At 38.6% G+C, this 23,795-nt stretch overlaps 1 protein-coding gene across 4 annotated transcripts in view; it reads right to left on the bottom strand.

Moving 5' to 3' along the window:
• The window catches only part of MLF1 (myeloid leukemia factor 1), a 33,901-nt gene extending 13,227 nt beyond the window's left edge, over positions 1 to 20,674 (bottom strand). For 2 of the 4 annotated variants that reach the window (XM_036017605.1, XM_036017607.1), the window contains exons 1-2: positions 20,482 to 20,647; positions 3,063 to 3,213 (exon numbers count right to left, since the gene is read on the bottom strand). In XM_036017605.1, the coding sequence (XP_035873498.1) occupies positions 3,063 to 3,213; positions 20,482 to 20,528 (198 nt within the window). In that variant the 5' untranslated portion in view covers positions 20,529 to 20,647. Of the gene's footprint in view, positions 1 to 3,062; positions 3,214 to 19,973; positions 20,093 to 20,481 lie in introns of those variants that run through there. The other 2 variants (XM_028504540.2, XM_036017606.1) reach the window with 2 other exon arrangements.
• Positions 20,675 to 23,795: the final 3,121 nt, after the last annotated feature.

Genomic DNA, 23,795 nt, shown 5'->3' with positions numbered 1-23,795 from the left:
GAGAACACCAGTTAGTTACCTACAGGAGAGTTCCCATAAGACTGTCACTGATTTCTCAAAAGAAACTTTGCAGGTTAGAAGGGACTGCCAAGACATATTCAAAGTCATGAAAATCAGGGACCTACCGCCAAGATTGCTCTACCCTGCAAAGCTATCATTTAGAATTGAAGAGCAGATAAACAGCTTCCCAGATGAGAAAAAACTAAAGGAGTTCATCACCATCAAACCATTACTATATGAAATGTTAAAGGGACTTATTTAGGAAGATCAAAACTATGAACAATAATATGGCAATAAATACATATCTATCAACAACTGAATCTAAAACACAAACTAAGCAAATGAGAAGAACATAGACAGAATCATGAATATGGAGAGCGTTTTGATGGTTGCCAGATGGGAGGGGATATAGGGGAATGGGTGCAGAGGTGAGAGGACTGAGTAGGACAAATAGGTATTTACAGAATAACCATGGGGATGTAAAGTCCTGAATAGGAAATGGAGCAGCCAGAGAACTTACATTCATGACACATGGACATGAACAATGGTGTGGGGATTGCCTGAGCCAGTGGAGGGTGCTGGGTGAAGGGGAGTGAAGGGGAGTAAAAGGAAAAAATTGGGACAACTGTGATAGCATAATTAATTAATTAATTATAATTAATAAATAAATTTAAAGATTGCATTATTTAGTTTTACACACTAACCCACCCAAAATGGAGAACTGCCTTAAAACTAGTCCCATAAAGAAATCATGAAATGAAAAAAAGTGCTCTTAAGACAAACACAAGAATATCACATAGCTGATGCTTCTCCTACTCCTGTGGAGTCTGTTTTCCCTCATAATATGGCTGATGAAGATGACAAGTGTCAGAAAGTGGGCCAAAAATATTTTTTTTAAAGAATCAAGATGTCTATTTTAAATATATATTTTCATCTACTATGCTTAAAAGCATCAGCATAATTTCCTACTGCTCCATCAAAACACTCTCATTTTAAAACATAACTTCATGAAAAGAGAGAAAAGCTTTGCATAAATTTTTATTACAATTTCAAATAGACCATCTTGGCCTGTGTGGCTAAACTGATTGGGCATCATGCTACAAAGTGAAAGGCTATTGGTTTGATTCCTGGTCATAGAACATGCCTGGGTTGTGGTTCAGTCCTGGTGGGGGCGTGTATAAGAAGCAACCAATTGATGTTTCTCTATCACTAGATGTTTCTATCCCTCTCTTTCTCCTTCCCTTCCTCTTTCTCTAAAATTTAAATAAAAATCCTAAAAAATAGGTCAAATAGATCAGGAGAGTTAGCATGTTCAAAAAGCCTCTTGTTTACTTGGCTGTGCTCTTTTCAAACTCAGTGGCACTGTCTTCCATCTTCTGTAGTCAATTTCTAATTTTTGTTTTAAGCGCAAGTATCCAGGAAAGTTAGATTAATTCTATCTCCAGTGGATGGTGACCAGCAAGATTACAGCTGATGTGGATAGGCAGCCTTTATAAGAACCTTACAGCTGAATTAAACACAGATCTCCCTCCTATACTTATGAGGGGATAAAATGGTCACTTCTTGCTTCTTTCACAAAGCTATGAGTAGCTCATTTATGCACATAAATACAAAACCCTGTATATAGCCCTACTCTTTCCTTGCTTTGGTTATAAGCAGATATACAAGATATTTCAATGCTCATGTGAAAAATAAAATTTCAGAATGTCACATTTGATTTTTCTGCCCTCTTTGATAATTTTTCCCTGAATCTTAATTTTAGACACTAACGGAAACTGATAAAAGTCAGTCTCTCTCTCTCTCTCTCTCTCTCTCTCTCTCTCTCTCTATATATATATATATATATATATATATATATATGAACACCACTATTCACTAATTATAGAAAACTAATTAGAATGTGAATAATATATTAGAATATGTATATAAAAATGTGAAGATACTTTTATTTAAATGGCAAATGTAATTCTATCATCAAACTTCTTAGTAGTATTTAAAATATTTTGCTCTATTTAAGATGATTGCAAACAGAAAATATAAAAATGTTTTTTTACTGAAGATTCTGGAGCTTTTCTAATTGACTGATTTAATGTTTACTAAGTTACAAATATCTACATTTCACCTGCAGATTCATCTTCATAGAAACCCCTATGGATTTGGTATTCTAGAACTACCATTCCTGAGGCTCAAAAAGCAATAGAAATAAAATAAACAGAAAATAGTTAAGATATATAACTATCCTGAGGTTTGTTTTTGTGTTGAGTATGTTTGTAATCTTCTAGCTTTGCTCTCAGACAAAATTTATGAAAATACACTGAGGTTATGCAAGACTTTTGATATAGTTAAAAATTAATCTAAGTTTTAAAGGTCTGAAACTTGGATTGACTTTGAAGAAGTCAATTGACTATGAAGATGATTGGATTTCCCTTGTCCAATAAAGATAAAGCATTATGCTATAGCGTTGGCTTCTATTTTAAAGTGAAAAAAAGAAAGTGTTGTAAGGGACAGAAAGGATATTTCTTTGTTCTAATTTAAGACAGGTGAACAATTCTAAGGTTAGGACAAATCACATATATACATATAAAAATAATGCTTTAAGTTTGGCTTATAATACATAACACTGTGACCCAAAAAGTTTTGGTAGCACCGTGAAATGCTACACAGCTACATTTCATTGTGAAAGGGTTCAGCTTTCCAACAGGTCCCTCACTTTATAGAAGAGTTATTTCTATAACATACGCACTAGCCATATCCTAGCCTGATAAATATATTCTTCTTTTTTTTATAATTTTGAAGATTTTTTTAAAGATGTTATTTATTTATTTTTAGAGAGGGAAGGGAGGGAGAAAGAGAGAGAGAAACATCAATGTGCGGTTGCTGGGGGCCATGGCCTGCAACCCAGGCATGTGCCCTGACTGGGGATTGAACCTGCGATGCTTTGGTTTGCAGCCTGAGCTCAATCCACTGAGCTATGCCAGCCAGGGCTTTCATATATTCTTCTATAATACTGCTCTTCAAATTCTGATAGGACCTTCACACTAACATGAAAAGAAAGAACTTACAGTCAGGTGATTTTCCCCATCATCATCATGTCCTGTACGACTGCGAGCTCTTCTTCTGCCATCGGAGATGCTAAGCAAGTCTCTTCCAAAAGGTTCAGAAAAACTTCTCATCATCTGTCGCATACTTTCTCGGTGAGCATGAAAAGAATCACTGTTGAAAATACATATAATCATGCAAGAATAAATGTTGGAATTTGAGCGATAAGTAGGCAAATACTACAAAGAGGTATTTTGAAGAAATATGTTTGTTAAAAGAGACAAAAGGGACAATTGAGGAGAATAGAACTACCTTATAAAAACTTGCTAGTCACGAATACAATTTATAGACAATGGAATTAGCTTATCAAGACCTACTATTCATAAACACAAAACTGTTCTATTTCTTATTCCCTGTAATTCACTTATGTATAATAATAAAAAGACACCTTTACATGCCCCTTATAAAATATAAATGATAAACACAAAGGAACACACGTCTGTTAGCACATGCCTGCACTGAGGGCAATGGCACAGAGACTGGAAAATTCTGCTACCAGGTAGAGACCACCACGGGCAGTCAACAATATAAATTCTAGTCAGCACTGATAAAGAACACTGGCTTATTACTTATTTTTTAAATTAAATGTATTGGGGAGACATTAGATAATAAAGTTACATAGGTTTCAAGTGTACAATTCTACAATAAACCCTCTCTATATTGCATTGTGTGTTTATCACCCAAAGTCAAATCTCCCTTTCACCCTTTACTATAGCCCCCCACCCTCCTTTCCCTCCGGTAACCACCACACCGTTGTCTCTATGAGTTTTTATCTGTCTGGTTTGTTCATTTGCTGCTTTCAGTATGTCCCAAATATATGAGTGAAATCATATGGTTCTTGACGTTTTCCATCTGACTTACTTTTTTCTTGTTCGATTACAGTTGTCCCAATTCTGCCCCACCCCCAACCCCTGGATGCTTTCTCCTGCCTCCATCTGACTTATTTGCTCGGCATGGTACTCTCGAGATCTATCCATGTCGTCACAGATGAAAGTCCTTCATGTTTCCCTATGGCTCAGCAGTATTCCATTGCATACACGCACCACATCTTCTTCACGCAACCGTCTACTGAAGGACACTTCAGCTATTTCCACACCTTGGCCACTGTAAGGAATGCTGCAGTAAACATAGAGGTACGCATATCTTTATAAGTTCAAGTTTTCAAAATGTTAGGGGAGATACCAGAAGATGGGTTGCTAGGTCATATGGTAACTAAATTCTTAATTTTTTAAAAAGATTTTTTAAGATTTATTTTTAGAGAGAGGGGAGAGGAGGGAGAAAGAGAGAAACATCAATGTGTGGTTGCCTCTTGCATACCCCCTACTGGGGACCTATCAGGAGTTCATTCATTTTTATTGCTAGGTCCATTGTATGATGTGTATATGATTATATCACAATAAAGTAACAAAACTGTGCCTAGGTTTTTGCTATTATGAATAAAGCTTCTATAAACATTCATGGACTGGTCTTTGTGTGTACAGTTTCAGTTCTCTTGAGTAAAATACCTAGGAGTAGGACTGCTGGGTTGCACGGTAAAAGTGTGTTTAATTTTATAAAACAGGGAACTGAGAGTTCCAGGTGTGCTACATTCATGCTGACGCTTGGTATGGTCAGTCTTTTTAATTTTAGCTATTTCAGAGGTGTTGTAATAATATCTTATTGGGCTTTATTTTGCATTATTTGTCATTCATATATCTTCTTTGATAAAAATGACTGTTCAATCTAAAAAAAACAGGTTGTTTGCCTTAAGGATTTGTATTCTAGACATAAGTCTTTTATCAGATATATATTTGTATTTTTCCCAGTCTTGAACTTGCTTTCCAATTTTTTAAAAATTGTTGTTCAATTACAGTTGTCCTCATTTTCTCCCCATTACTCTCCCCTGCCCTACCTACTCCCACCTCCCACATTTAATCCTTCCCCCGACCCCTATGCCTTGTCCATGGGTCCTTTATATGTTCCTTGATGACCTTCCTCTTCTTTCATCTGTTATCCCCCTCCCTGTGCCCCTCTGGTCCCTGTCAGTTTGTTCTTTATTTCCATGTGTCTGGTTCTACTTTGCTTGCTTGCTTGTTTTGTTGATTAGGTTCCACTTAAAAGTGAGATCATACGGTATTTGTCTTTCACCGCCTGGTTTCTTTCACTTAGCATAACGCTCTCCAGTTCCATCCATGTTGTCACGAAGGGTAGGAACTCCTTTCTTTCTGCTGCATAGAATTCCATTGTGTAAATGTACCTCAGTTTTTTGATCCAGTCACTTACTGATGGGCACTCAGGTTGCTTCCAGCCCTTGGCTATTGTAAATTGTGCTGCTGTGAACATCGGGGTGCATAGGTTCTTTTGGATTGGTGTTTCAGGATTCTTAGGGTATAATTGCAGCAGTGGAGTTGCTCCGTCAAAGGGCGGTTCCACTTTTAGTTTTCTGAGGAAATTCCATACTGTTTTCCACAGTGACTGCACCAGTCTGCATTCCCACCAACAGTGCACTGGGGTACCCTTTTCTCCACAACTTCACCAGCACTTGTTGTTTGTTGATTTGTTTATGATGGCCGTTCTGACTGGTGTGAAGTGGTATCTCATTGTGTTGAGCATCCTTTCATATGTCTCTGGGCCCTCTGTATGTCTTCATGGGAGAAGTGTCTGTTCAGGTCCTTTGCCCATTTTTTAACTGGATTGGTTTCTTAACATCAACTTATTCAGCCATATAGCCATGAATTTTTGTTCATTTTTTTTTGTGTTCACCAGACTATAACCTTTGTGCAGTAGTTACTCCTAACTTAGTTTTCTATGTCTTTTCTTTCACCTTTGTTTCTCTAATCCCAAATCTTTTTTATATTTTATTTTTCAATTAAAGTTCCCATTCAAGATTATTTTGCTTTGGTTTCAGGTGTACAGTATAGTGGTTACACAGTCACATACTTCCCCCTGAGATTTGAAACAAAAGAGAAACAAATTCATGGATAGAACAGACTGATCATTAACAGGGGATTTGGAGGTTGGGTGGAAAATGGGAAGGAATTAAGAAGTACAAATTGGTGGTTACAAACAGTCAGTGATGTAAAGTACGGCATTAGGAATATAGTCAATAATATTGTAAAATCTATGTACAGTGCCAGGTGGGGAACTAATTCCAGTTCTCATAACATTTTACATATCTTTATAAGTTGTACTTGATTATTTTCAGAATATGAAGAATAAGTAGAGCTTAAAAAGTAAAGGAAAGAATTGTAAGAGGAAGGTAGAAGTAGACAATCTAAGGGGAGTAAGATAAAAGAAAAGAGTAATTTATGTTAATTATTCTATTGTACCTTCTTGGATTTCCCATCTGAAAAGTTAAAAAGTTTCCATTTTTATTTTATATCTTCTAACACGGGACATTTAACTGTAGTATTTTTTTTTTACAAAATGTTCTGATATAATTCAACTTAATTTCAGTTAGGAATAGTATAAACTTGATTATTTAGTCTGCCAGACTAATGAACCTGCCATACATATGTGTGGTAGGCAGCTTCTAAAATGACCCGATGATCTCCCCTCGCTAGTGCTCACGCCCTCCCGTCGTCTCCTTCCCTCAAGCACGGGCTGGACTTCCTGGCTTGCTTCTAACAGAATACAGCAGAAGTGATGGGGTGTGCTTCCAAAGTCAGGTTTTTAAAAAGACTGTGGCTTCTGCTTGGGTGTTCTCTTAGTGGGATGGCTTACTCTTGGAGAAGCAGCTGTCTCTTGTGGGGCAGCCCTGTGCAGAGGCCCACACAAACGAGCTTAGAAGCAGAGTTTTGAGACCAGCCAGCAACCATGTGAAAGAACTTGGACGTGCATTCTACATCAGTCAAGCCTTGAGATGCCACAGGCTTGACTCGCTCTTTGCTTGCAGCTTCCTAAGTAACTGTAAGTCAGAACCACCCAGGTAAGCTGCTTCTGAATTCCTAACTGACAGGAATTATGATATAATATTTGTTTTAAGCTAGGTTAAGCAGCAATAGATCACTGACAAATGTTACATGCCAAAGAGCAGTGCATAGCACATTTAAAACTCCATTCTAAGTGTTCTATTTTGTTGGTTTCATCTAAAGACTGGAGGAGAAATAAACACAAATCTATAAAAATAAGTAGTTTACCAGTAGGTCTGTTTCTGCATCTTAAGAAAATGTTCTATAGATTTTTTCACAGAATTTTAGACTATATTTGGGATCAAATGAATTAAAATATAAGATTCTAAGGCATAAAACAGACCTTATTTGAGGGTGGGGCTGTCAGACAGACTCCGTCTCACTCTAGAGCAGCTGGAAGTGAGGTACGAGAAGCCCATGGAACTGTGGACCGGGACACACGGGTTTCGTGTGTTAAAACACCTGGGCCAGGAAAGAACCAACCCTGGTGTAAAGGAGCACAGCCACTCTCCTGATCAAGAGTCCCTAAGGAAGAAGCTCAGAACTGCGGGCACTGCTCACGATGGAGGGGCTTCTCTCTTGTAGCATGTACGCAGCTGAGTGGAAACTCTATGTAAGAATGGTAAAGGGCTCTCCCCCAAATGATGGAGAGACGACCTGATATACAGGAAGATTCAACAGACATTTGAATGCATACTGTGTGTGAAGCACAGAGGCTGATTACAGGTCTGGAGGAGTTCAGAGTCTGACAGAGAAGTGAGACTTACATGTTTTAAAATGAAGGTTAAAGAACTTGGACATTGTAGTTTACCACTGCTTCTGTGACAAATGACCACAAATTTAGTAACCTAAAACAACACAAATTATTTTCTTGCAGCTCTGGAGGTCAGAAGCCCAGAATGGGTATTTCTGGGCTAGAGTCAAGGTGCTGGCAGGGCCCTGTTCCTTGTAGCAGGGGACAGACTGTGACCTTGCCCTTCACAGTTTCTAGAAAATGCCTGGGTTCCTTGGCTTGCAGTCCCTTTCTCCACTTTCAAAGCCAGCAGCACAGCATCTTCAAATCTCTGACTCTTTCATATTTAAAGGACCCTCCTTGTAAATGGAGCCCACCTAAATAATCCAGGTTACTCTCCTGTATTAAGGTTAGCTGATTAACAACCTCAATTCCATCTGTAACCTTAATACCCCTTGCCACGTAAAATAATGTATTAAATGGTTCTAAGGATTAGGACATGGACATCTTTAGAGGGTCCATTATTCTGCCTGTGACGGATATATTCCTAAAATCACATTATGTAAGAGAATTCCAACAGTTCCTGCCTGTCTACATAAGATAGTCTTGGAAGATTGAAATGCTATGCAATACAGCCTGTGATTAACCTGGCACTAGTACACTGAATGGGATTTCTACGGCTGATGATTAAGACAGTGATAAAGAACATAAACCTGAGTTAGGATAAGCCAACAGGGATTTTGGAAGCATCAGTTCCTGAAGAAGTATCCGCCCCAATGGCAGCATACTCTCTGCACTAATGGCCTGATTTGTAACTGTTATTTCCTGTTACAATTCAAGGGAGCTTTTGAGGTATTTATGAAACCAGAAAATGATTGCAAAGTTAAAAATAAGAATTTATGAACTCCATAACAATAAAAATAACTTTCTGTTCCTAATGTAGCAAAGAAGCTTCTAGTATACATCCCTTTCCTGATACCATCTCCTCTCCTTTATCACTGAGAATAGTCTGTCATTTACACTTGTGTCCTTTCATTCACTTTATTTCTTTACAAGTCCTTTTTCCTTCCTCTCACCTCTGAATTAAAACTCCCCAAATCACCCTAACTTTCCAATTACTGAAACCCAAAGTTTCATTCCTAATCCTTGAATTCTCTGCAGCATTTCTAATCTGAGGAACAATATACTATTCTGAGCCTTGTTTTATACATGTCTCCTCTAAGATCTCCTTTGCTAGTTCAGTTTCCTTCTTGTCCTCGGCACCGCTTCCTGGTGCCACAGACACATTACCGCTGTTTCAAAATCAAAATCTCGGTACCCTTAGCCTTGGGCAGACGAGCAGGGCCTGGACCTGCCTGCAGGAGCCCACGGTCATTTCCCGCCTCTCTCAGTCTCCCCTTCTGGTACTCTAAGGTGCTTTGCAAATGTTTTTTAATTGTGAATGACCTTAGAATGTTGAAAAGCACTGCCTGCCAAAAACATACTTTCTCTGTGGACTATTTCCTTTAATTTGAACATGCTTAACAATCACTAGAGGTACTTAATAAAATGCAGATTCCTGCAGCAGACACCCAGGGATTCTGGGTTCAGCATATCTGGAGCATAAACCTGTAGTCAGGATTTTAATAAGCATTTTAAGTAAACCTAATGCAGACATTTCAAGAGTAAACACTAATGAATAAACACTAATCTACTCTCCTCAACCATTTTATCTGGAACCTTTGCTTCAATTTCTGCTTGCTCTGATGCCAACAGTAACCATTTATTTAACAAATACTCACTGAATAGCGGTGTAAAGGACACTGTGCCAGGCAGTGGAAATGGAGCCCTGACTTTTGGAGGGCCACCGATTTTCAGCTTCCTCTTGGCCAGAAAGTTGTGATACTTGCTAAAGTATTCAGAGTATAAATACAAATAATGATAGACTGATTATTGAACATTTGCCTATTTCTATCCTAATAAGTCTTTAAACCTAACATTTCTAACACTGCCTTTTTCCCTAGACAGCTTTTCCTCTTTGTATCTCCATCTCCATCACAAGGACTGCTAGGTGAAAAAGGTGAAGGGATTAAGGGGAAAAAAACTCACAGACACAAAAAGCTCATAGAGGGAAAGGGGGGTGGGGGAGGGAGAAGAAGGGAAAGGCAGGGGATAAATGGTAATGGAAGGACATTTGACTTGGGGTAGTAAACACACAATACAATATACTAATGGCGTGTTATAGAATTGTATACCAGAAATTTATGTAACTTTATTAACTAATAAATTCAATAAATAACATTTTTAAAAAAGGTTTGTAATATACAGTTGCAAACAAATGAACAAAAATTCATGTATAAACACTTATAAATGTACAGAAAAAAATCCCAGGAGGCTATGCAGCAATTTGATCAGAGTGGCTGTATTCTGGAAGAGTTATAGGTAGTTGAGGGCCAAAGGTGGAAGTCCCTCTTTTTTATATTATTTTGTTCAAGTATAGCACATACAGAGAAGTCCACAGATAATGTGTACACCTCAAAGAGCTTTTCCCCCATCTTAAACATTTTTAAATGTACGGTTTGGTGGTATTAAGTATATATTTACATTAGTGTGAGGAGGGAGTCCCTTAACCATGTAGTTTTCTGTACCTTTTGAGTTTTTTTTATTACATATTCCAAAGATACACCTTTGAAAATGTAAAGTACCTTGGTACTTCATAAAATAAGGTATTAATTGCCAGATTTTGGATGTTACTGAATTTTAAATAACTTTTTTCATTTTTTAAATATATTTTATTGATTATGCTATTACAGTTGTCCCATATTTTTCCCCTTTGCCCCTTCTGCCCAGTACTCCACTTCCTTCTGGCAACGCTGGCCCTTAGTTCATGTTGATAGGTCGTGCATATAAGTTTGCTGGCCTCTCTGTTCCCTACACTATTCTTAGCATCCCCCTGTCTATTTTGTACCCACCAGTTACACTTCTTAATTCCTGTACCTTTTCCCCCGATTCTCCCCCTTTCCCCTCCCCGCTGATCTCCATGTGATCTCCGTATCTATGATTCTGTTCCTGTTCTAGCTGTTTGCTTAGTTTTTGTTCTTTTTTATATTCAGTTGTTGATAGTTGTAAATTTGTCATTTTACTGTTCATAGTTTTGTTCTTTTTCTTAAATAAGTCCCTTTAACATTTCATATAATAAGGGCTTGGTGATGATGAACTCTTTTAGCTTTACTTTGAGAAGCACTTTATCTGCCCTTCCATTCTAAATGATAGCTTTGCTGGATAGAGTAATCTTGGATGTAGGTCCTTGCTTTCCATCACTTTGAATACTTCATGCCAGTCCTTTCTTGCCTGCAAAGTTTCTTTTGAGAAATTAGCTGATAGTCTAATGGGAACTCCTTTGTAGGTAATGCTCTGCTTTTCTCTTGTTGCTTTTAAGATTTTCTCTTTCTTTTACCTTTGGCATTTTAATTACAATGTGTCTTGGTGTGGTGCTCTTTGGGTCCAACTTGCTTGGGACTCTCTGTGATTCCTGGGCTTGTATGTCTATTTTCTTCACCAAATTAGGGAAGTTTTCCTTCATTATTTTTTTCAAGTAAGTTCTCAATTTCTTGCTCTTCCTCTTCTCCTTCTGGTATCCCTATAATTTGGATGTTGGCACTTTTTGAGATGTCCCAAAGTCTTTTTTCTCATTTTTTGAATCCTCATTTCTTCATTCTATATTGGTTGACTGTTTATTTCTTATGTTACAAATCATTGATTTGAACCCCAGCTTCCTTCCCTTCACTGTTGGTTCCCTGTGGATTGTTATTTCACATATTATAGCCTTCATTTCTTCCCTTATGCATTTGCTGTACTCAATGAGTTCTCTGAGCATCATTATAACTGATGTTTTGAACTCTTGCATCTGACAGGTTGCCTATCTCCATTTCACTTAGTTCTTTTTCTGGAGTTGAGATCTGTTCTTTTATTTGGACCATATTTCTGTCTCCTCAATTTGGCAGCCTCCCTGTTTGTTTCTGTGTACTAGGTAGAACTGCTTGGACTCCTTGTCTTGGCACACCTATTACTTTGTAAGAAGTGGAACCTTAGGTATCAGCCAGGGTATGGCTACCTGCTTTGCCACCTTGTGGTGCTGTATGTGCAGCAGGGGCTGAAGAGGGAACAATGCTTCTTATTGGAACTTGTCCTGTTTCCAGTCACTTTACCCACTCCCTGTACATGGTTGGTGCCCCACTTGCAGCTTCCCTGGTGGTGGTTCCCAGAGTGGGTGGGTTTGCGTACGTTCCAGGACAGTGGGGGCCCTTTGAATGGACTCTCCTGAGAGACTGGTGGTTTCTTCCCCTAGCCCAACACCCACTGGTTTTTTATAGCCAGAAGTTATGAGGCTTCATTTCCTGGTGCTGGAATCCTGGGCTGTGCAGTCTGGTCTGGGGTTGGGATTGCTCGCTCCCCAGGTGTCCCTCCCAGTTTTTATCTGCCACACGTGAATTTAAGACTGCCCATTCCACTGGACACTGCTGCCTGGCTGCCACCACACCAGGTCCTTTCCCCAGCCCCCCCATCTCTGCTCCTCCTACCCGTCTGGATGAATATTTCTTCTTTAAATTCTTGGTTGTTGGACTTCCATACAGTTTGATTCTCTGGCAGTTCTGGTTGTTTTATGTTTTGAGGTTGGTTGTGATCCTTCTTACGGCTGTGCGAGGAGGCAAAGCATGTCTATGTATGCCTCCATCTTGGTCAGAAGTCTGCGCCTCATTTTTTAAAGTCTTAATAGTGCATGTATAAATATGGAAAGTTAAAATGGAAAAAAACTCCTGTAATTCCAAATCAAATGCATATGTTCAGTCCAGCCTGTAAAATTTTTTCTTTTATAACAGTAACAAAGATTATTTTGTGGCAACTCTAACTAAAATGCTATTAAAAATTATGCCTATTTATCTCATTCAGTGAAAACTGTAACGTATGTTGGCTTGTCAAATTTCAGTGTTCACAATAAGATGCTACTAAGTTTTGTTTTGATAAATTTCGTATTTCCCAGCTGTTACTAATTAGGCATTAGTTAAAATATGCTAAGGTAGATACTGTACTCTAAAAACACTAAGTGGTTCTGAGGCCTTATTGCCTTAAGTAAACTTTAACATAATTACTGAAAATTGAATGGATAAATTTGTTATGTAGAATGCTTCAAATGATTAAGTTGATTTTATCATAAATTGTGTAAAGTTATGTAAAAGATTTTTTCAAAACTACTGAGGTCAACTAAATTAGATTGCTGCTGTGCAGTTCAGAAACGTAGTACCTCGGCAGCGAAGTTTTACTAAAAATAAAGAACAAGGAGTTAACAGTTCAGCAATCATAATCTAGGCTTTTACTCTGAAAGCTGTGTCATTTCCTAGGTACATCTGAAGATATTACAAAGTATTAAGACAAAACAATAAATAAAAAGATGAGCATTCTCTAAATAACTCTAATAAGGAGGTTGTATATGAGGGTCTCCTGACTCTCTTGTTCTACAGATCACTTTATTCTTGTGCTACACCAGCTGTTTTAAAGGAAACTGTTAAGTAGAAAAAGAAACGTAGTTATGAAACATCGAAATAACTAGCAGGAGCTCTGCATGCTTAACGGGATGACCATGTCCAATCACCTCTGCATTAGGACCACTGCTGGTGGTCGATAGTCCACATTTAAAAATTTTTAACATGTCAGTACTCTCGCTCCTCCATTTGTGCTCCTGCCACAGCCCTTTTGTCTCTTTTATACTGACCCACGTGGGGACACTGCTCTGACACTCTCCAGCCTCCTTCCTGCTTACTGAAGATTTTAGGCAGAGCCATCGAAGGAAAGAGTCCACCAGTGACTGCAGATTAAGGGTGCTCTCTGTGCAAGGGGACAGACAAATTTCAACAGGAATGCAGAAATTAAATCATTCTTAACTGAATTAGTAACTGGGTCAGAATGAAGGGACTCTTCAGTTGAATGTTGGGTATTAACTGGAGAAACATAGTTGTATTAAATTCAGTTAGGAAATAAAGACACAAGAGCGTTTGGTTTATTTAGATATTATATTTTATATCTTTTTCAATGAGAAACATACTCTAACATATTAAGGAAGAAACAAGTATGGATATTATACATGCAATGCATAAAAATATAAATAGGTTAATTTTCCATGAATTCTTGTGGGATTTTTGGTTTTGGATTTTTGTATTATTGATAGGAGTGTCAGGCACCAAAAATTTAACAGACTACCATTCCTGGATCTTCTACCTGTTAAAAATTTAAGAATCACTCTTGCAGCTGAATCACAGGTAACTTGCATTATGGGAAAATGATACACTTTAAAAATTAAATGGATCAGTGGCACACAATGAGCAGCTTATGTTTTAGGGCACTTCTAGAAAACAGGAAGTTGTTTTGTGTTTTTCTAAGTCACGTTCTGAAGATCAAAAGTTACTTTAAAATTAAGGAATCAGAATTTGGTGTATCTCCCTACCTTTTACATTAAAAAAAAGTTTCAAGTAGTTCTAAGACCCTAACTGAGTTGTCTAAGAAACAGTTTCTAATTCTTACCTCTAAAACTAGATTATTCCAAAGTATTTCATATCTCAATGATAATGTCAGATGATACCACGCAATTGGATTCTTGTTAATTTTGTTTGATGTGATTTAGTATTGTGGTTATGTAAGCAGATGACCATATTTTTCACAGATCGATGTATTTGGAAATACACAGGGACATATGGGTGAGATGAAAAAGAGTCTGGAATTTGCTTTTAAAACACTTTGGAGATAGCAGCAGTTATAGAGATGGATTAGCAGGTATAGATTTTGAAATTCTGGATATTTAATACATAGTATTGACACAGTTATACTTTTGTAGTATATCTTTAAAATTTTTATTATAAAAATATCTTTAAAGAATAAACAAGAAACAGAACTATGGAGAATTAAAGGAAATCATAACCACCTGAGATATTTTAAGTTTTTATTTACTGATCTTAGAGCGAGAGAGAGGAAGGGAAGGAGGGAGAAAGAGAGAGAGAGAGATGGGGGGGGACATCTATTTGTTGTTCCACTTCTTGATGCAGTCATTGCTTCTTGTATGTACCCTGACTGGGGCGCAAACCTGCAACCTTGGTGTGCTGGCAGGACACTCCAACCAGCTCAGCAACAGGGCCAGGGCCCCACCTGATATTTTAAAATGAACCATTCAAAAGAAAGTCCTTTTGCTTAGAGCTCTATAATCACTGGATATTTAGAGCTTAGAGCATGGATACAAGGATGGAGATTAAAATATTGAAATGTTCATTCTTATTAATATGCAGTTACTTTTCCCTATAGATATATGGATGAGATTCAACTGCAATGAAGAAAGATACTTCAGGGAATACTAAGTTTTATACTATGGATAAATGAGTATAAATAGGTATTATTTTCCTATAGAAACATAAAATTTAGTGAGATTTATTTTTCCAATTGCATTACAGTTGGGCCAGAAATCCTACAACTAAACGTGGCTAATTTAAAATGTTGCCCAGGTTTCTCTTTATTTGAACAGGAGTAGGTATATTTATATGTAGGGCAAATGCTAAAAAAAAATTCTTTATTTTTTGAGTGACATGAACAAAAGGCTGCCTGTTGGAAAAAGCATTAATATAAAAGTGAGCGTACAGCCTGGCTTTTGCACCTGTCTGAGCCATTCAGGAAGAAATCTGGCTGGATGGACCCTTAAGTAACTTCAACTTCTGTCTACCTAGAACAGCAACGGCTTAGAGAAAAGACTTTACGATTTCTCTTATTCTAGCCTGAATTCTTTTTTATCAAAACCAAAAATCTCTTGTGGTAGTAAACAGTTGTTTTAATATGTTTTTAATTTAACCTAATACAGAGTTTATCAGGTAAGAAGTTAATCATTTTCTATGTTTCTATCTATTCATATTGTTCTCTTTTGTAAATTAGTGTCTCATTCTTTCAAGAAAAATTTACTTATTGTATTATGATGGCCACACTACTTTTTGCAAGACACAAACCATAGCCAAACATAGTGACATTTGATACTAAAAATAGTTTTTCTACTCCATATTATTAACCCATGACAAGCTAGAAAAAATTAATTATTGTTCCCTCCCCCCACAAAAAATTTTAACTCCTAAATTGATTCTGGGTCTTTTAGGAATTTCAACATAAAAATTTTTTAAGGGCTGGTATAGTTTCACTTCAGAATAAGTCCCATTTTTAAGACTCAAATACATATATGTACATATGTATGTATCCACATGTACAGATATATTTGGTGGGGGCAGCTTACAATTTCATTTGGCCTGTACAAGAATATAGATGTTTATGCTCCTAAGTAAAAACCATCATGTTACTTATTACATAAGGGTCTCAGATTGACATGGCAGTCCCATTCACCAGGGAAAAACCCCTTCCTTCCACTCACTATCCCTAGTGTAGCAAAAGCTTAGTCAGCAGATTAAGGCTCTCTGGATCCTAACGAAATGCTCTCTAGTTTCAGTGAGGTGTATGGGTCCATGAAGGAAATGCCTCTGGTGATCCAAGTTTTGAAGATAGAAATAACACATAAATGACTCCTAAGAAAATCTTGAGGGCACAGGCCATAATTCCTACAAATATATGTTAGAATCCAGAGGGCTGAGCATATGGTAGAAACCTAAGTAATACTCAAAGATGAATTACATTGCTATAGGCAATTCTGTTTTCCCAGTGATTAGAAACACAGTTTAAAATGGTGGTCCAGCATAAACCTTTGATACTAAGTGAGCTGCAGCAACAACTATGGCCCCCCTCCCATCCTGCAAGTATCCCCTACCTTTGTGTGGATATTTTCAATGGTTATGGATATAACCAAGCATTATGATATGATCAGGTTCTATACAATGGCATTCCTTGGCCCAGCAACTATGTCATCAGTATGTTGTGCTCCTTACTTACCCAAAAACTGCCCCAAATCAAATCTACCTTAGAAATTCTTTCAGTTCAAGGTTTATAGTGCTTCATTCTATCATATGTGATATTCTGAAATATGCAAAGTTCACTTACAAGAAGTATCTATATAAAAATATTTCGGAGAACAAATTTTTAAGTGCTAAAACTCACAGTAGCTGTTAGGAATCTTAGCATAAAAGGGATCCTGAAAATCAAAACTTTAAATTTTGGCTGAGTACTCTCAAGCTACCTTTATTAAGTGATTATAATTAGAATACTAATTAGCACCAAACTAAATCATCTTTATGGAGATTCTACCTCAAACTATGTATATGTCTGAAAACAAACATGTAAGTAGCCTCAAACATTATTCACAAAAACTTATCTAATAGAGTAATTTTGTCTTATTTCCTGCTATGACAATATTATCAATGAAGAAAATATCAGTCAATACCTTCCCTGTACATGGAATACAGTTACTTTCAACTCAGTCAGTGACTATGCCAAAGAAGTGTTCTCAATTACCTCCAAAGTGCAAGGTAAGTAAAAATTTTTAAAAATTAAATAGAGATTAGAGAAACAAGTTTTAGCTTCTGTGGAGACCAAGGAGATGGAAAAAGCAACCTCCTATGAATATACGCAGTTCTTTGACCAAGATACATAATGATTTATGATTAAAAACAAGGCTGGTTGATATGTAAACCTGCTTCTGAGCCTTTAATGTCTAATAGCGTGTAAGTGGTAACGTAGGTATTCTTTGTAGACATGTACAAGCAGAATTCCATGTCTGCAGCTCAGAAGACTCGTGTTTCTGTACAAAGTAGAAATTTATAGGTTGTACTAGATATACGTAAACTTTTACAGTAAATAATCAACTCTTTTAAGGTTTACAATAGACACCAAAATCACTTTAACCTCAAATCAATTTTCCTGCCTATACATAAGTACTTTTACTTCTAACGGGAGGGGAAAGTAGTATTCTTGAGTAAAAACTGCATGCCAGGAAGTACCAGGGCTTTTTTTTTTTTTAGCCTGTGTATTTTTTAACCAAATTACAAGTATTATTTATTTACAAGGTATATATAAAGGTGTGCTGTGAGTCAATTTTCACTGAAATAACTTCAGCTCAGAAACACAAAAAGATGCCGATATAAAAGCCCCAAATATATAATAAAACAAACTTTAAAATATCACTTTTAAAGTTTCTCTTTAATTTTCTGATGAAACATTTAATACGTGTTATTATGTGAAGGTAAACATTAAAATGGATATATTTGAATTCAAAACCACAGTTTGTTTTTTCACTCAGATATTTTAAGCATTTGACAATTTGACCACAGTATTTCACCAGTCTCAAATTATTTAATAATTCTAATGTTACATCTAAGAAGTATATATAGTTTTCATCTCACTTTTGAATGATTAGTAAAGTAATATAGTATTACTTATATTGATATCCTTGATTCTGATGGGTTATTTAGAAAATGGCTGTGTTTGAATTGCAAAGTGCCAACATCCACAGTGGCATCTGTTGAATGCAAATAATCACTTTCAGCAATAAATAGCAGATTAACTAGAAGACAGAAAGTAAACGACACCAGGTTGTTATTACACAATATTTATTGAATATTTGCTACATGTCAGACATTAAACTACCCACTAAGGAGCCCAATGACCAGACACACAATGTCAGCAATAGAGATAATGTTTGTATAAGGGATGGGGTGAATTCCTTATGCTGGACTTAAGTAATGTAAAATCATTTTGTTTGAGGTTGGGGGGCAAGGGGTACGTCAAATGATATCACTTGAAATAACTATAAACTCACCTTCTTTTTCTTTCTAACCTCCCCAAAATATGTTTACTCTCTACATCATTAATTGTGGAACAATGAAATTAGTTAACCATGAATCAGTTTTATAAAGTTCAGTACAATAATTGTAGCCTAAATTTTTATGAGATAGCTCCCTACACTTGAAGAAGGCTAGAGAGAGTGACGACTGAAAACCAACAGTCTAGTAACTGATGGTCCTGCCCAAGCTGAGCCCAGGGGAAGAGTGTTCTTTGATGCGTGCCTACTATTTGTGGTCTGTTACTATTTCTGACCCTGACTCTTGGGTTCATTGCCTTAGCTCAAAAAGAGTTGCCCAAGAGTTTAAATTACACTTTTGCTAGACATTTTAAAGAAGGTACTAATTATACATTCACAGTTCAGTTAAGGCCATTGTTCTTTTTGATATAATCAAGGACATAAAACAGAAAAGTTGTCTATCATAATCTTCTTAACGCATAGTACTGCTGTCACAATTACATAAGAACCACGCCTACGGCTCAACTAATCTATGGATATATTTAGTCCTTACTCTCAGGGGCTTTTAAAAGATCAAATCATAAAACAAAATTTGAAATCTGTTAAAATGACACACTGATTGTAAATGTCCCAATGGATTGTAATCAAGTGAACTAAAACAGCATAACTACTTGACCTGAGTCCATATACACCTTAACTATAATGAATAACCTTTAGAATAAAATATTAATAATTTTCTTATTAACAATTTTATCTATTCTACTTTTAATTATTCTTTCAATTATTACCTTGATGTTATTTAGTTTTAAAATAGTACTGATACAATTTAAACCAGTATTTTCCTTTAAAAAAATCTATGTAGTAAGTTGTTAACATTTTAACCTTAAAAAAATCCCTAAGTTACCTAGAGAGAGAATTTAAGCAATCAAATTAAATTAGGACACCTAGTCAAAATTCAAACTGGCAAAACATTTGGGCAAAAGTATCACATATTTTCCTGTCCTAAGAGATGTCATTAGATCATTATTTTTATATAATCGCCAAAGGAAGAATTAAAAATAAACAAACCAGAAATCTAGATCATAACGAAACAAGTAATTAACTTCTGAGTATCATCTTCCTAAGGCATCCCATTATTTCTTTCATTTGGAACCGTTCACAGAGTTGGCACTTGTTACCTGCGGTCTTAAATGCACCCTCTCCCTACTTCGCTGACCTATTTGTACTTCTGACAGAAAGCAGAGTCCCTTCCCAAACAAGGCTAGCTTTGTAACAGAGCAAAGAAAGAAAACAAACATTGCACATGGCAACTTCCAAGCCCTTGGAGGCGAGAGACAGCACAGTTCTCCAGCTCCACTGTGCTCGCATACAGACTTTTATTACTAAAAATGTTGTTTTAAAAACTTTTCCCTTTACAAAGAATTGTAATCCTAAAGGACATTCCTCACCCCTCATTGGGAACTAAAACAGGTGTGGAAAGGATCCTGCGAGCATGCAAAATTCTCACCAGAAGTTTCACCGAGGTGGCAGTTACCGTCACCTGCAAAGTCCTTGCAGCTGCGAAGGCGTCACTCCGAAGGCGGAAAGCAAAGTGGGGTGCGTGAGGTCTGGCCAACTTGAGAGCAGCTTGGGGGGACAGGGGAGAGCTGCTCGGGTGGGGGGAATGGGCAGGGGAGGGCTGCTCGGACCTCTCCTCACGCGCCCCCAATCCTTCTCGCCCCCTCTGCCATGTCCCCAAGTTCTTTCCCACCCCGCGCCCCCAAATCCTTCTCATTTCACCCCACGGCCCCAAACCCTCCTGCTTCACTGCGCCCCCAATTCCTCCTCTCCCTTCTCTCACACACCCCTAGTCTTCTCCTCTTCTCATTCCCCAAGTCCTCCTCTTCCTCAAGTTGCCTCCTGGAACCCTCCGAAAAAAACTCTCGCCCTCTAAAACTCGCTTTCCCCTTAAAATAGCTCCCCTCGAAAATCCCTAAATTCCCGCGCGATCGCGGGCTACGGCCCCTGACACTCACGAGAAGAAGGGATCATCCTCAAAACCGCTGCTCAGCATCCTGAACATCCTGGCTCCGGCTCCGGCGGCGGCGGACGCGGACAGATTGGAAACGGTGTAACTCGCCGCAGCCGAGGCTGGAGCGCCTGCCCGCTCGCCCCGCACCGTTCACGCAGCTCTCTGGACGCCGAAGGCGGTGCCCGCCGGGAAAGGCGGAGCGTGACGCAGATCTGCTTTCCCATTGAACGCTGGTTTCCTTACGTCACAACGACGAGGCGGGGACAAGAGCCGCTGCCATGACAACTGCGATCAACAAGCAGGTGGGACTTGGGCCCGGCGCCAGCTAGGCCGCCTTTTTTCAGCTTCCTAGGGGGTGAGATAACGTGTGCTCCCGCCTGCAGGAACGCGAAAATTAGACCGCCCACCGTGTGACCTTGGGCGAATCGCCCTCCGCCTGGAACCCCCAAGTCTCTTTTCAGGAAAGTGGAGATGGGTCTACATTTGGGCTTGGTGTATCCAAACACTCGCCAAGTTTTGTAACCCACTGGAGAGAGTCTTATATCCCGAGTATTGTCTGTGGTAGTTGGTCAAAGCTGTGCGCAAATAATGAGGAAATATGTGCAAAAAGTCTTTGAGTATAGTTAGTAGAGTACTGAGTACTTGAAGGAAATGGCTGGATGGCGTCTGTCAGAATTCCACAAACTTGTTAGGTCTAAAACTCAGAGCAGCATATCCCAAAGTGGGAAATGCTTAAGTTATATGCACGCACGGTACTTAACAATAAGATGAGAAAACTGCTTTCTTGTTGGTCCTCTTTCCAGACTCTATTATTCAGGGGTGTCCAACCTTTTGGTGTCTCTGGGCCACTCTGGAAGAAGAGTTGTTTTGGGCCACACATCAAATACATTGCGACACATAATCACAAAAAACCTCATAATGTTTCAAGTATTGGGCTGCATTCACAGCCATCCCGGGCTGCATGTAGCCCCAGGGGGTCACACGTTGGACACCCCTACCGGTCTATTTCAAGGAGCAAGTCTCACCGATGCTGGCATGTCCTCAACACTCCTTCACCATCCCTTAACCTAGCAGAGCAGGACTCAGGCACAAGGCTTGCAGCAAGCGACCCTATCCAACTCAAATTCCACTACTATACACTTTTTGTTTTAATTATGTGTGAGTCTTCTTTCTATGGCAAGTGAAACTGGTTTTAAATTCAAAGCACACATTAATAAGTAGTCTTTAAAAATTTAAGTGAAAAGTGAGCTAACTTAAAGAAACAGTGCAGGTGGAATTTGAGCATGGGGGCAGAGAGATCATGACAATGGTGCTCACTGAGTTTTATAAAACACGGTCCTGCGGGCTTCCAGGAAACTAGAGGCAGGTGGAGGAGAAGAGGGAGGAGAGGACATTAAAGAAAGGATGGTAATACTGTAAGAAGAGACAAAATGCACCTTGCACATCCACCTCTGATTCATTGTACTCCCTGACCTCTGTGGGGTGCTGTTCTGTGGAGACAGAGGGTCATCCACAGCTCCACGGGGCTTCCTGGGATGGAGCCAGAGAGAGGCACTCAGCCAGCGTGAAGAAGCGTGCAGGGCCTGATTTGGAGGTGGCAGCAGTACTTAGGGGTTATTTTGGGACCTGGAAATTTAATCCTTTGGACTTTTTACCTCTCCACCGTTTGCCAAGTTCTCTGGTAGCCTCCTTTTTTTTCTGAGACTGGTGGCATGAGGTAGGGCAAACTTCACAGTCCAAGGGAAGATAGTATAGCTCTTCCAGGGAGGGGGATATTTTCTTCTCCTCTGACCTCAGAAGGAAGCTCAGGAAGCACGCACACATTATGTAATTTCTAAATTAGTTTCAAGAAAAAAAATTGTTTTAGAACACCTGAATTATTTTCTCTTTAAAATACTGCAACCCAAGATGTTAAAGAGGCCACACATGGAAAAAAATAAACAAGATGGAGTAAGTTATTGGTGATCGTGACAACATTAAAAATACAATGGAGCCTTGGTCCTTGAACTTAATTCTTACTGGAAAACTGTTTGAGAAGTGATTTGTTCAAAAACCAAATCTCCTTTGTTTGGCACCTGAGAGACGCGTGAGTGATCATACAGGTATCAGCATGAAAGCGTTGTCAGGTAGAGAATCAACACCTGAAGTTTTGTTAAACAACAGAGGCATTTTTCCCATGAGCAACTTGGTCGAGAACCAAATTGTCTGAGAACCAGGACAGTCGAGAACCGAGGTTTGGCTGTAGTTCTGGATTAAGGTCAAGTAAAGCAACTTGTGAGAAAATTTCCCCTGTTGTTCCCACAAGGATTTATCTTAGAACCACATGGTTAAAGCATGAAAGCTTTAGTGGCACATGTTAATCGGGGTTACCTAGAGCAGTTTGGACCTAACAGCAAATGCTTTAAAAAAAAGTGGAGGAAATGGAGTTGAAGCTGAAGAGACCTCATCCATTTCAGATGTGATGGTTAGGAGGTGGGAGCTAACAGAAGGGGCCAGTCAGGAGAGGATGAGTACAAAGCAGGGGAGAACAGAGATGCAGAGCAGGACTAAAGGGGAGGGCGCTGGACTTGCCTGTACACAGAATCACAGTAGCTAGTATTTATTGAGTATGTGCCAGGCACTGCCGTAGGCACTTCATGCACATTAAGTCATTGGATCTGCTGACAGTGACCAGAGGGGAGAGGGGAGAGAATTTCAGGGGAGAATGGGAAGGGTTTACAGGAACAAATATAAAGGGCACACGAACAAAAACTAGGGGGTGGGGAATGGGAGGGAGGTGGGGAGGGATGGGTGGGTGGGCTGGAATGGGAGTAAAGGGCAGAAAACTGTACTTGAACAATGATTAAAATAAAAAATGGGGAAAAAAAGATTTTTAGGGAGTGGGTATGGTTTTTATCCCCATTTATAGATGATGCAACTGACACACAGAAGGGCTAAGTAAATTGCCACAGTCCACACAGCTGGCGATGGGACTGGGCTGGCTGCCTGGAGCTCTGCCTCATGTGGGCTGCTTGCAGGGAATGGGGATGACGGGCCATACTTAGGGAATCAGCAGAAATGCAGGTAATCATTTCTCAGAACCATGCTGACAAACTCAATCATGGGCCCAAGCTAAAACGTATAAAATTCAGTAAGAGTATATTCAAATCAATTCAAGTTTGACAAATACTGAGTGCCTAACCTATGTCAGGCCCTGATCTAGACACGGTGGCACTGGTAAACAGAACAAATGAAAATCCCTATTCCCATCATTCATGTCCTTGTGAAGGCAGAAGAAAATAAAGGACACCGAAAGCAGGATGTTAGAAGGCGATAGGT

This window comes from Phyllostomus discolor, chromosome 2 (assembly GCF_004126475.2).
Source record: "Phyllostomus discolor isolate MPI-MPIP mPhyDis1 chromosome 2, mPhyDis1.pri.v3, whole genome shotgun sequence".
Classification (NCBI taxonomy): Eukaryota; Metazoa; Chordata; class Mammalia; order Chiroptera; family Phyllostomidae; genus Phyllostomus; species Phyllostomus discolor.
This window is presented reverse-complemented; position numbering and strand designations above follow the sequence as displayed.